Source organism: Hypanus sabinus, chromosome 14, assembly GCF_030144855.1.
Source record: "Hypanus sabinus isolate sHypSab1 chromosome 14, sHypSab1.hap1, whole genome shotgun sequence".
Classification (NCBI taxonomy): domain Eukaryota; kingdom Metazoa; phylum Chordata; class Chondrichthyes; order Myliobatiformes; family Dasyatidae; genus Hypanus; species Hypanus sabinus.
In genome coordinates, this window is record NC_082719.1 from 70727299 (window position 1) to 70741382 (window position 14084).

The 14084-nt window shown below is 41.0% G+C and overlaps 1 protein-coding gene across 1 annotated transcript; it reads left to right on the plus strand.

Moving 5' to 3' along the window:
- Positions 1 to 4820: 4820 nt before the first annotated feature.
- Positions 4821 to 9580, plus strand: esm1 (endothelial cell-specific molecule 1). The gene is made up of 3 exons (XM_059989422.1): positions 4821 to 5340; positions 6623 to 6778; positions 7068 to 9580. Exons 1-3 carry the CDS (start codon positions 5037 to 5039, stop codon positions 7169 to 7171), a joined length of 564 nt encoding a protein of 187 aa, XP_059845405.1. The 5' UTR covers positions 4821 to 5036; the 3' UTR covers positions 7172 to 9580.
- Positions 9581 to 14084: the final 4504 nt, after the last annotated feature.

A 14084-nucleotide genomic window follows, 5' to 3' on the forward strand; every position in this document is an offset into this window, starting at 1 on the left:
ATCTTACTAACGTTTAATGCCAGGTTGTTGCTGTGACACCACTCTACTAGTTGGCATATCTCACTCCTGTATGCCCTCTCGTCACCACCTGAAATTTTACTAATAATGGTTGTATCATCAAGTTTATAGATGGTATTTAAGCTATGCCTAGCCACACAGTCATGTGTGTACAGAGATTAGAGCAGTGGGCTAAGCACACACCCCTGAGGTGCACCACTGTTGATCATCAGTGAGGAGGAGATGTTATCAACAATCCACACAGATTGTGGTCTTCTGGTTAAAAAGTTGAGGATCCAATTGCAGAGGGAGGTATAGAGGCCCAGGTTCTGCAACTTCTCAATCAGGATTGTGGGAATGATTAAATGCTGAGCTATAGTCGATGAACAGCATCCTGACATTGGTGTTCGTGTTGTCCAGGTGGTCTAAAGCCGTGTGGAGAGCCATTGAGATTGTGTCTGCCATTGACCTATAGTGACGATAGGCGAATTGCAATGGGTCCAGGTCCTTGCTGAGGTAGGAGTTCAGTCTAGTCATGACCAACCTCTCAAAGCATTTCATCTCTGGTGATGTGAGTACTACCAGGCAATAGTCATTAAGGCCGCTCACATTATTCTTCTTAGGCACTAGTATAATCGTTGCCTTTTTGAAGCAAGTGGGAACTTCCGCCCGTAGCAGTGACAGGTTGAAAATGTCCTTGAATACTCCCACTAGTTGTTTGGCACAGATTTTCAGAGCCTTACCAGGTACTCCAACGGGATCTTCCGCCTTGCGAGGATTCACTCTCTTTAAAGACAGCCTAACATCGGCCTCTGAGACAGAGATCACAGGGTCATCAGGTGCAGCAGGGATCTTCACAGCTGTAGTTGTGTTCTCCCTTTCAAAACAGGCATAGAAAGTGTTGTGTTCATCTGGTAGTGAAGGCATTCTTGCTATTGGTTTCGCTTTGTAAGAAATGTCTTGCAAACCCTGCCAGAGTTGCGGTGCATCTGTCTACAACCACTCTTTGCCTTCTGTGGGCAAGCCAGTTCTGGATCCACAAAGCAATGTCCCCTTGGATCCCATGTCTCCTTACTTTCTCAATAAGCCTTGCATGGGGTACCTTATCAAATACCTTGCTGAAAGCCATACACACTACATCTACTGCTCTTCCTTCATCAATGTGTTTAGTCACATCCTCAAAAAATTCAATCAGGCTCATAAGGCACAACCTGCCCTTGACAAGCCATGCTGACTACTCCTAATCATAGTATACCTCTCCAAATGTACATAAATCCTGCCTCTCAGGATCTTCTCCATCATCTTACCAACCACTGAGGTAAGACTCACTGGTCTATAATTTCTTGGGCTATATCTACTCCCTTTCTTGAATAAAGGAACAACATCCTCAACCCTCCAATCCTCCGGAACCTCTCCCGTCACCACTAATGGTGCAAAGATCTTTGCCAGAGGCTCAGCAATCTCCTCCCTCACCTCCCACAGTAGTCTGGGGTACATTTCATCCGGTCCCGGCGACTTATCCAACTTGATGCTTTCCAAAAGCTCCAGCACATCCTCTTTTTTAATATCTACATGCTGAAGTTTTTCAGTCTGCTGCAGGTCATCACTACAATCATTAAAATCTTTTTACATAGTTAATACTGAAGTAAAGTATTCATTAAGTACCTCTGCTATTTCCTCAGTTCCATACAGACTTTCCCACTGTCACAATTGATAGGTCCTATTCTTTCACGTCTTATCCTCTTGCTCTTCACATACTTGCAGAATGCCTTGGGGCCTTCCTTAATTCTGCCCGCCAAGGCCTTCTCATGGCCCCTTCTGGCTTTCCTGATTTCCTTCTTAAGCTCCTTCCTGTTAGCCTTATAATCTTCTAGCTCTCTAACATTACCTAGCTCTCTGAACCTTTTGTAAGCTTTTTTTCTTCTTGTTTATTACAGCCTTTGTACACCACGGTTCCTGTACCCTACCGTAACTTCCCTGTCTCATTGGAATGTACCTATACAGAACTCTACACAAATATCCCCTGTATATTTGCCACATTTCTTCTGTACTTTTCCCTGAGAACATCTGTTTCCAATTTCCTGCCTGATAGCCTCATAATTCCCCTTTCTCCAATTTAACACTTTTCTAACTCGTCTGTTCCTATCTCTCTCCAATGCTATTGCAAAGAAGATAGCATTGTGATCACTATCTCCAAAATGCTCTCCAACTGAGAGATCTGACACCTGACCAGGTTCATTTCCCAATACCAAATCAAGTACAGCTTCCCCTCTTGTAGGCTTATCTACATACTGTGTCAAGAAACCTTCCTGAACACACCTAACAAACTCCACCCCATCTAAACACCTTGCTCTAGGGAGATTCCAATCGATATTTGGGAAATTAAAATCTCCCATCACGACAACTCTGTTATTATTACACCTTGGCAGGATACTTGGTAGTGTGGAGGAGCAGAGTGATCTGGGGGTACATGTCCACAGATCCCTGAAAGTTCCTCACAGGTAGATAGATTAGTTAAGAAAGCTAATGAGGTGTTAGCTTTCACAAGTTGAGGGATAGAGTTTAAGCGTCGCGAGGTAATGATGCAGCTCTATAGAAGTCTGGTTAGGCCACACTTGGAGTACTGTGTCCAGTTCTGGTCACCCCACTATAGGAAGGATGTGGAAGCATTGGAAAGGGTACGGAGGAGATTTACCAGGATGCTGCGTGGTTTAGAGAGTATGGATTATGATCAGAGATTAAGGGAGCTAGGGCTTTACTCTTTGGAGAGAAGGAGGATGAGAGGAGACATGATAGAGGTATACAAGATATTAAGAGGAATAGAAAGAGTGGACAGCCAGCACCTCTTCCCCAGGGCACCACTGCTCAATACAAAAGGACATGGCTTTAAATTAAGGAGTGGGAAGTTCAAGGGGGATATTAGAGGAAGGTTTTTTACTCAGAGAGTGGTTAGTGCTTGGAATGCACTGCTGAGTCAGTGGTGGAGGCAGATACACTAATGAAATTTAAGAGACTACTGGATAGGTATATGAAAGAATTTAAGGTGAGGGATATATGGGAGGCAGGGTTTAAGGGTCAGTACAACATGGTGGGCTGAAGGGCCTGTACTGTGCTGTACTGTTCTATGTTCTATGTTTGCAGGATCTATTTCTCTATCTGCTACTTGATATCCCTGTTACTATTGGCCGGCCTCTAAAAAACACCCAGTAAAGTTACTGACTCCTTCCTGTTCCAAACCTCCACCCACAGAAACTCCATAGACAATCCCTCCATGACATCCACCTTTTCTGCAGCCATGACACTATCTCTGATCAACAGGGCCACACCCCCACCTCTTTTGCCTCCCTCCCTGTTCTTTCTGAAACATCGAAAACCCGGCACTTGAAGTAACCATTTCTGTCCCTAAACCATCCAAGTCTCTGTAATGGCCACCACATCATAGCTCCAAGTACTGATTCACGCTCTAAGCTCATCTGCTTTGTTCACAACACTCTTTGCATTAAAATAGACACAGCTCAAGCCTTCAGTCTGAGTGCATCCCTTCTTTATCACCTAATGATTGATGCTAATAGTAAAGCAGTGGAAATCAGTCAGCGGTGTAATTTCCCTTCAGAGGATGAGTGAAGGCTCTATCGTCCTTGATAAGAATAAGGAGGAGTTGCTTACAAAAGGCCAGTTGTAGAGTGGACATAAAGAGGGATTCACCTAAATATGTGGACCAGGCCATGTCGTTTATTGTACAATGGATTATTACTGAGGCCAGTCCCAAAAAATCTAGCTGGTTTGCACTGGGCTTGCCAGGATGCTAATGCCCACACAAGCAGCTTAGAGCTCAAATGCATCAGAGTTCAGAATAAAATCAGGTTCATTGCTGCTTCCTTGTGGAAACTTTTTTGCAATATTTCCAAAGTCCATGTACTAATGTAACAACAAAAGCGGTGTGGATGTAAAAAATGTACAACTATAACTTTAGGCCTCTTTTAATGGGACCAGTAATTGTAATGTTTATTGCAGACAGACAAGTCTACAGATGCTGGAAATCTGGAGCAGGAAACAAAAAGCTGGAGGGACTCAAATGGCCAAGCAGCAGCTTTGGAGGGAAATGGACAGTCAATGCTTCAGGTGGAGCCCCCTTATCAGGATGGAAAAGCAAGAGAGGAGATGGCTAGGATGCAAAGGTGAGGGGAAAGGTGGAGCAAGAACAGGTAGGCAATATTTAATGCTGTCATTATTATCTTTAAAACAGCAAGATGTTTACCTCACCTCCATCAAAAAATGTAGTGAGGTTCCCAAGGTGGTCCACAAGAGAATTAACAAACAAAATTTGCATAATGGGTCCAACAATTACATGTTAGAAAACATCCAAAAATCAGTAAAGGAGAAATATTGTTTAATGAAGGAGATGAATAAGATGCTGGAGTTGCGCCTTGGAATGAAATCCTAATTCTCTGCAAATAAACAACATTTTCTCCTAATCAAAAGATCAGCTTCCTGACTCCCTGTTCTTCCTTGAATGCCGTCCTTGTGGAATGTGGCAGTTCCTTGAAGTGTTGATTTATGGAACAAATGTTTAAAATGTCTTTTCCAACAGTGCACTCGAGTTATTAGTAATATTGCCGCACACGTGTCAGAAAATTCTCCAAAAGTGAGAATCTTACAGAGAAAGCGGTGCCGGCCCAGCCGTACCACTCAATTCCCGAGAATGTACAGTTTACTTGCTGTTCTTCGCGACCTTGAACAGTTGACAAGTACGTGAGCCATGCAGTCTTAAAGTCTCTACAAAACAACTAAACATAACATCTTACGTCAATACATCTGCTCAATTCCTGGATGGCAACCTCGTGCGACATGCTTAATTCCATCGACTTCCAGCCCGGATTTAGAAACCTACAACACAAGCTGGCCAGAAGACAACAACACCGGATTTAGGAAACTGACCCGGTGAAAAACATGTGGGCACATTACTGATAAAAGGCCTCCTGTCGCTCCGCAGTTCAGGGTCAGACGGGGTCCAGGTGTAGGGTGGGAACGCTGCAAACATGTCTAGTGCTGGCGCTCGCTTGCTGCTCGTGGTTTTGGTTGGCACTGTGGAAGGGTTCACGCTGAAATATGCGGTTGACTGCTCTTACTCCTGTGAGCGGACCACCGCCTGCCCGCTGACGGCCGGCTGCAAAAGAACTGTGCTGGATGACTGCGGCTGCTGCAAGGTTTGTGCAGCCGGCAGAGGAGAGGTGTGTTACCGCACCGTGGCCGGCATGGACGGGGTTAAATGCGGGCCTGGACTCCGGTGCAACTTCAACAGCGACGAGGACGACTTTGGAGATGAGTATGGCATTTGCAGAGGTAGGTACACTGGGAGAAACAATCGTTAAATTAAAATGAGCTACGAACAAGTTGCCTGTTCCTCTAGCCTCAAGTATCCGCAGTCCCTTTTGAGTCCGTTAAGTTAAATGATGCAGTCGTACGATTGGTCCTGATCCTGGGAATTTTTGCTACTAATTCAGAGCGTGTGCTCACTATAATATAGAACAAATCTAAATTCCCAGTGATTTGGTGTTTTTGTGGAAAAGGGTTCGGGCTGGTGCACTTCATACCAGGAACTACCCAACATCACCGGTGCGGTGGCTGCACGGCGGTCCCCTCATCTCAGCGGGAAGGCTGTGCACACTGAGAGAGACGCTGTCAACCTAAACACACACACGCACATACATTTTGTATTAGTGAGATGTTGACCGAAACGACAATGCAAAGCAGAATTCCACATTTCCCGTATTTTAGAGCATTTTATTGTAGCATCGATGCAGACTTTAATGAGAACACGACACCCTATAATATACTGCAGCGCCTTATCTAAATTCGGAATTCCTATTTACGGTGTGTGCCGATCTCAAATATAATGATCGTCGGACATACACATGGTCCTTTGGGCCACTATACTGACTGGAGGCAGAGTGGAATTGTCATCTTTGCAAACGACAAGTGTATCACTGCCACAGACTGCACGTACGTCTCAGCTCACCTCAGGTAGTTAGTTATTGGTTCCGATGCCAGTGTACTCAAAACGGCATGGATCTGTCAGCTTCACTATAACCTTGATCGCAGGAAGATGCTGCGGAATACATCGGAGAACTATAGGCCAGTTGGTCAGTGTGGTGGTTCTGGCTTTTTCAGGCATTTTGTTCTTCCAGATGTGATTTGCCTGCGCGCTCAGTTACATCTCAGAATTAAAGTTTAAATACCAGTGCGAATTCTAAACCAGCGCCAAATATGTCGAATACTGTACCGGATCGGCTCAGCAGTGTGAGAGGCATCTTATTAATTTAAGGGATACAATTAGCGAAGTTTGTGCATCATTAAAACAGTCTCTCTCTCCCTCTCCCTCTCCCTCTCCCTCTCTCTCTCTCTCTCTCTCTCTCTCTTTCTCTCTCTTTCTCTCTCTCCCTCTCCCCCTCCCCATATATATGTATGTATAAGCAACTTGAGAACTTGAGTTTAGAAAAGGGATATTATAACTCGAGGCGATGCTCGAATTTATATGTAATGTCATCCTTAATATTTCTTGTCGCTTCCGTTAATGTTAGTGCTGATTAATCATGCTTCTGTTATTCGGGTGTTATTTTTTCAGACTGCCCCTTTGGAACCTACGGATTAGAATGCAGGAAGGTTTGTAAGTGTCAGTTCGGGATCTGTAACAGAGTGACCGGGCAGTGCATAAAGTTTCCGTTTTTCCAAATTCATGAAACGAAAACTGGAAACCACAGGGAAACTGCGCCTCCGTCAGGTAATGCACGGCACAAAACATTTAGCTTTACTTTTAGTCGTTCAGATTTTTCTGTCATCTATTGATTGTTAAAAAATCATTTAAAGTTTAAACATAACGAAACATGGTGTCATTGAAAACAATAACAAACCATAAAACACTTTGCTCATTATTGCAGAAACACTTGTACTGATGTTTGGAATTTTAAAATAATGTTTAATGCAAAATGAGGTGAAGCGGTACTGAATCCGATGAAGGTCTAAAGTATATTTATAAAACTTTGAGTAAATATACTAATCCTCTTAAACAGGAAACGAGCAAGGATCGGGCTATAGCACTGAAGACTTGAAGACGAATATGCTCAGAGATAAAACGAACAGTTCGTTTGGAGAAAAGCGACAACCTCCTCGCTGATCTTCGTTAGGAATTCTGGTCGGAGAGAATGAAACTTACCATTCAAACTCATGGTGGCAACTTCCTTCATAAGACAACCAATCTGTATTGTATTTAATTATGTCTTTGTGGACATTGAAAGTGTTGTTTGTATAGAAGTATTATTTTTTGTATAAATGACATTCTTGATTTATTACATTTTGTAAAAAAAAGAGTGCCTTATCAAATATTTTGAAATCTTCATTTTCTGTGGTAGATTTTGGAAAAGCCCATATAAACATTGTAACCTCACAACAGGGGAAATTTGATAATGAATTAGTCAATACAATGCTACACCCCAATGACTTATATTTGCGCCTTTGCCCTGTACATCAAAAATTGCTTCCTGTTCCTTTTGTGGTGCCAAATACAACAAACCTTAAATAATCCATGAAACCCAGGTTTGCAAGAAAGGCATCTCCAACAACCTTCCCAATTCCTGAAAAGACAGAGGGAAAACTAAGCATTTGCTGGATATTCTAGTACCTCATCGCTTCAACTTCTCCTTTCACCTCTTAGTACTTACTATTTCATACATATTATAATGTTCAAATCTCTTTCAAACTTTACTTTCTTAAAAAAATAACAAATGGGAATTGGATTCTTCAGCTTTCTCCAATATTCATTAAGCTCACAGCGGATCTGATTTTGACATCAATACTTCCCTGCTCTTTCTAACTTCTGGTTTGGGTGTCATTTAGGTTTTAAACACGATTACCACAGCCATGTCTCTCTTTTTAATATCTCAACTAAATCAAATAAAAGTACATTGTTAAAAATTCCAATGCTTCACCTAACATTCTTGTTTTAGGACCTGACAGAACATTTTCCACAGCCTTCTTATTCCCTCTCCGATTCAGTTTTACATAACAGAAGAGAATGCAAGGAATTGTCATATATGCTGTCTCAAAGCTGGTCCAATAGGATCCTGAAATATAAGTTTATTTCCTACCCAGCAGTCATTTTTCATGACTTTTTAAAGTTTTGGAGTTTTAAGCCTGTGAAAACAACTTACCAGCATTAATCCTTGTCAGAATTTGGTATGCTTTATTGAGATATTCTCACATTTCTTTTCTGAACTCCAGTAGGCATAGGCTGACTCTTTTTAAAGCAGTTGCAGTTTCTACATTGCATTGACTCCAGGGCAAGTACTCTTTCAATGGCTGTGAAAGCCAAAATTGCACACAGCATTCCAAATCTGTTCTTAACAATGACATACACATTTTAGTAACTTAAGCTCAACATAATTTTTACCTCATTAAGCACTTACTATAACTAGATATTAACACACTGCATCTCAATAAATCTCACTAAATCAATATTTACCAGTTGCTCATCGTTTTAAAAAAATCTTATTTTCTTCATTTCAAGGTGCAACAAGTCACATTTACCCTTATTCATACTCTCTTACCTTGCTACCTCTTTGCACTCACTCTTATAATTATACGGATTCTTTGTATTATTCTCATACCTCTGAAGCCTCACCATTGGAAATTTCTTGCCCTCTAGGCCACAGCATTGGCCTATTAGTTAAAAATAGTACCTTGTATGCACATTGGTAAGGGTAGTGATCAGCATAATACTGCTTGGCCTCAATAAAATGGTCAACAAAATTGTACATTGAGTTGATGACAGCATTCAACTTTTTAATATATTGCCATTTTCTTTGATCATATGTCGAACTTAGCTGTTGCTGTTGGTCATAATAATGCGCAGTTTTAAGACAGTTTATCTTGTTAACAAATACTATTGGTGAATTTTACATATGTTAAAACATTGCAAACAAAACTGTCCTTAATGTTCATCATCATAGTACAGAAGTGCTTATATTTCTCCTACAGTAGATATTTTCCAAGCAGATGACAGAGAAAGTTGCTGAAATTCCAACGAGCTTCACTATATGTATAATATATAGTGAAAAGGAAAAATGTGATTCTGTTTATGAAAAAAAAATGAATGAAGATAAAATGAAACAGCATTTCAGTTGGTATATGAAAAAGCAAGATTGAAGGATGATTCAGATGGGACTCCAGAGCAAACTGTTAACTGATTGAATGGTCGAAGAAAAAGTGATGTCTTTGCAAATTCATTTGATTTTTCTTTGCGAAGTTTTTTAGATGTATGCATCTATCAAGTAAAACTGGTCTGATGCAAACAAATGGTCTGATGTTGCATGAGTTTTAGAAACAAAGCGTAAGAGTAAATTCAAATCTATACTGAGGAGCTATGGAATTTAGAAATAAACTTTAAACTACTTTAAGACAGCAATTACTTTTGTCTCATGATTTTGCACTCCTTTGTTTTCTCTTGAGCGGCAGAGGCTGATGGGAGATCTGATAGTGGTTTTAAGATTATGAGAGGCACAGAGTAAACAGTATCTTATCCCAGGGTTGAAATGTCTAATACCAGAGGGGATGTATTTTTGATCGGAGGGGGTAATTTCAAAACAGATGTAAGAGGCAAGTTTTTTTTTACACAAAGAATGCTGAATGCCTGAAATGTGCTGCTTGGGGTGGTGGTAGAGACATATGCATTAGGGACTTCTGAGAGACATTTAGATTAGCTCATGAATGTGTGGAAAATGGAGGGATATGGACATTGTGTAGGCAGAAGAGATTAATTTTGTTGGCCATGTGATTGTTAATTTAATTGGCTTGGCACAGCATTGTGAGCTGAAGGACCTGTTCCTGTGAAATTCTGTTCTATGTTCTATGTTCCTTTTAGGTTTTATACTCCCTCTAGGAGAAGGTAAAGGTGAAAATTTGAAGTCTGTGCCAGACTAATTCAACTATAGACACAAGAGTTTCTGCAAATGCTAGAAATCTTGTGCAACAGACTTAAGATGCTGGAACTAACAGGCCAAGCAGCATCTGTGGAGGGAAATAAGCAGTTTGACTGTTTATTTCAGTTAGATGTTACTTGATCTGCTGAGTTCCTCCAGCACTTTGTGTGTGTAGATCAACTATATTTTACAATCATCTTTATTTCCTGACATTTTTTAAGTTAAACAAAGTTTAACAAAGTTACCAACAACCAATGCCAGTAACTATAAAGCCATTCTTTATTTTCTAATTTAGAAGATTAGGGTGGTAGGATATGGATGGGATACTGAATTAATTACTTACTGAATATAGAAGTCACAAATATTATATCCCAGAAGTGTAAGTTTGAACCTGTTATTAAAATTCAACCCTCTCCTATAATTATTTGACTTAATGTTCTATGGTTATGTCAGAGTTGTACCACATCAAAACAGGCCCTTCAGCCATTGCTTCTATGCCAGAAATCATGCCTATCTATGCTGATCCCATTTGACTGTATTAATTCCATATCCCTTTGTGGCTTGCTCACTCTTGCATCTATCCTGAAGCCTCAAATGTTGTTACTGTTCAGAATCAGGTTGAATATCATCGGCATATGTTGTGAAATTTGTTGTCTTTGCAGCAGCAGTACAATGCATACATAATAACAAAAAGCTGTGAAATACATTAAGTGTGTGTATATATATATATATATATAATATACATTAAATAGTTAAATAAGTAGAGCAAAAAGAAACAAAAATGTGATGGGTTCAATGTCCATTCAGAAATCGGCAGAGGACAAGAAACCATTCCTGCATCATTGAGTGTGTGCCCCAAGGCTTCTGTACCTCCAGCCTGATGGTGGCAATGAAAGCAAAGTATGAGCCGTTTGATGGGGGGCCTTAATAATGGACGCCTTCTTCTTGAAGATGTCCTGGCTTGTGCCCATGACGGAGCTGACTAAGTTTACAACTCTCTGCAGCTTAATTTGATCCTGTGCAATGGCACCCTCCCAGATACCACCCCGCCCGCCCCCTGCCAACCATACCAGACAGTGACATAGCCAGTTAAAATGATCTCCAGGATACAACTGTAGAATCACCACCACTTCCTTTGACAGCTTATTCCAGATGTGTGAGAATTTTACCTGTAAATATCCCCTTAAATTTCTTTCCCCTCAACCTTCAACCTGTACTGTCAGGATTCAGATACCCCTACCACAGCAAACAGACTACCTGCCTTATCTATGCCTCTCCTAATTGTATATACTTCTATCACATCAATTCTTAGTCCCCTTTGCTCCAGGAAAATATTGGCCTTATAACTCAAGCCTTCTAATCTGAGCAAAATGGCTGTGAATCTTTTCTGCACCCTCTCTACCTTTAATGGACCACCACTCAGCTATTTGTACCCAGATTGAAGACCCCAAAATTTAGCATAGCCTTTGCAATTGTGATGTTGCAAAATTGTTATCATCAAACTTACAGTGACTTTTGGGTTTTGAAAATGCTTAAATCATGTCCTTTTAAAAATCCTTTCATCAGAATAATCAAGCTGAAGTGACATTGACTTAGGTAAATTTAATCCTTTTTAAACTGTTTCCATTGAAAAAACCTGAAACCATTAGTTGTAATTGAGGAATCAAACTCAAGATGGCACTGAGTCTCAGTGTCCGTTGAGACTTAGTTTTTCTTTAGATTGATTTAGATTCACAGGGATGGTTTAGGGGACAGAGCGGGAGGGAAGTTGGGGTTTAGGAACAGGGATGTGGGGGAATTAGGCTGGAGTCTAAGCCTCTATTCCACATTTGAAGGCCAGAGATGAGGACGTGGTCAGATGTTAGGCCGGTAGACCAGCAACGATGCCTGGGGTCCTGCCATCAGAGAGTCTGGAGCTCAGGTACTCAAGGACCTTATTCATCGTCATCAGCAAGTCCTGGGTCGATATCAAAAATAAGCCCTGAAGGTCAATTGGAAGTCCAGCAGTCGAGGTTCCAATGAGCAAAAGCCTGAATCTGTGAATCTCTTTCATTCCACTGGGGAGACCACAAAGATTCTGAATCTCTGTGAGGCACAGTGTCTACGAATCGACATCTGGAAGCTGAAGATGGCCAGTCCTGGGGTTAGAGGACTGTGTACGTGCATGGGTGGGTGGTAGGGAGGAATGGGGCTTGTTTTGGTCTTGTTGCTTTGTTGCTGAGCATGTTCGGTTTTATTATGGTCTGTGTTCCATGCAACATAGTGTGGCAAGTGTGGCAAAGCTTGTGGGCTGCCCCCAGCTCATCTCTGGCTGTATTGGTTGTTAATGTGAATGACACATAATTATCTGGATAGACAGGGACTGATTAGGAGCAGTCAACATGGATTTGTGCGTGGAAGGTCTTGTTTAACAAATCTTATTGAATTTTTTGAAAAGGTTACTCGGAAAGTTGACGAGGGTAAAGCAGTGGATGTTGTCTATATGGACTTCAGTAAGGCCTTTGACAAGGTTCCGCATGGAAGGTTAGTTAGGAAAGTTCAATCATTAGGTATTAATATTGAAGTAGTAAAATGGATTCAACAGTGGTTGGATGGGAGACGCCAGAGAGTAGTGGTGGATAATTGTTGGTCAGGTTGGAGGCCGGTGGCTAATGGTGTGTCTCAGGGTACTGTAGTGGGTCCAATGTTGTTTGTCATATACATTAATGATCTGGATGATGGGGTGGTAAATTGGATTAGTAAGTATGCAGATGATACTAAGATAGGTGGCGTTGTGGATAATGAAGTAGGTTTTCAAAGCTTGCAGAGAGATTTAGGCCAGTTAAAAGAATGGGCTGAACGATGGCAGATGGAGCTTAATGCTAGTAAGTGTGAGGTACTACATTTTGGTAAGAATAATCAAAATAGGACATACATGGTAAATGGTAGGGCATTGAAGAATGCAGTAGGACAGAGTGATCTAGGAATAATGGTGCATAGTTCCCTGAAGGTGGAATCTCATGTGGATAGGGTGGTGAAGAAAGCTTTTGGTATGCTGGCCTTTATAAATCAGAGCATTGAGTATAGGAGTTGCGATGTATTGTTAAAATTGTACAAGGCATTGGTAAGGCCAAATTTGGAGTATTGTGCACAGTTCTGGTCATCGAATTATAGGAAAGTTATCAACAAAATAGAGAGAGTACAGAAAAGGTTAACTAGAATGTTACCTGGGTTTCAGCACCTAAGTTACAGGGAAAGGTTGAACAAGTTATGTCTTTATTCTTTGGAGCGTAGAAGGTTGAGGGGGGACTTGATAGAGGTATTTAAAATTATGAGGGGGATAGATAGAGTTGATGTGGATAGGATTTTTCCATTGAGAGTAGGTGAGATTCAAACAATAGGACATGAATTGAGAGTTCAGGTGCAAAAGTTTAGGGGTTACACGAGGGGGAATTTCTTTCCTCAGAGAGTGGTAGCTGTGTGGAATGAGCTTCCAGTAGAAGTAGTAGAGGCAGGGTCAGTATTGTCATTTAAAGTAAAATTGGATAGGTATATGGACAGGAAAGGAATGGAGGGTTATGGGCTGAGTGCAGGTCAGTGGGACTAGGTTTGAGTAAACATTCAGCATGGACTAGAAGGGCCGAGATGGCCTCTTTCCATGTTGTAATTGTTATATGGTTATATGACACATTTCTCTGTATGTTTCAATGTACATGTGATAAATTAATCTGAATTTCAATTACATTAAATTAATGTAAAATTTAATGGTGTAGTAAGCTATATTTACTGCTGGCATGATATTTTTTCTAAAATACTAATGAGATATTTAAGTACTTTAGAAAAGGCTTTGTTTGCTAAGATTCTACTCTAAGTTTGCATGTATTCAACACCAGAGGTAATTTTTTTAAAAAGCTAAGCAAAATGTTTTCTGGTTGTCTACCTGTGCAATTTTTTTGATGTGGCTATTTGCTCAGCCAACTCGACAATGTCACAAATGCTTGACGTTTCAGCCCAAGACCTGATAAATGGTCTTGTCCCAAAATATTACTGTTTACTTCTCTTCATAGATGCTGAGTTCCTCCTGCATTTTGTGTGCTTTGCTCAGGCATTTCTGCATCTACAGAATCTCTTGTG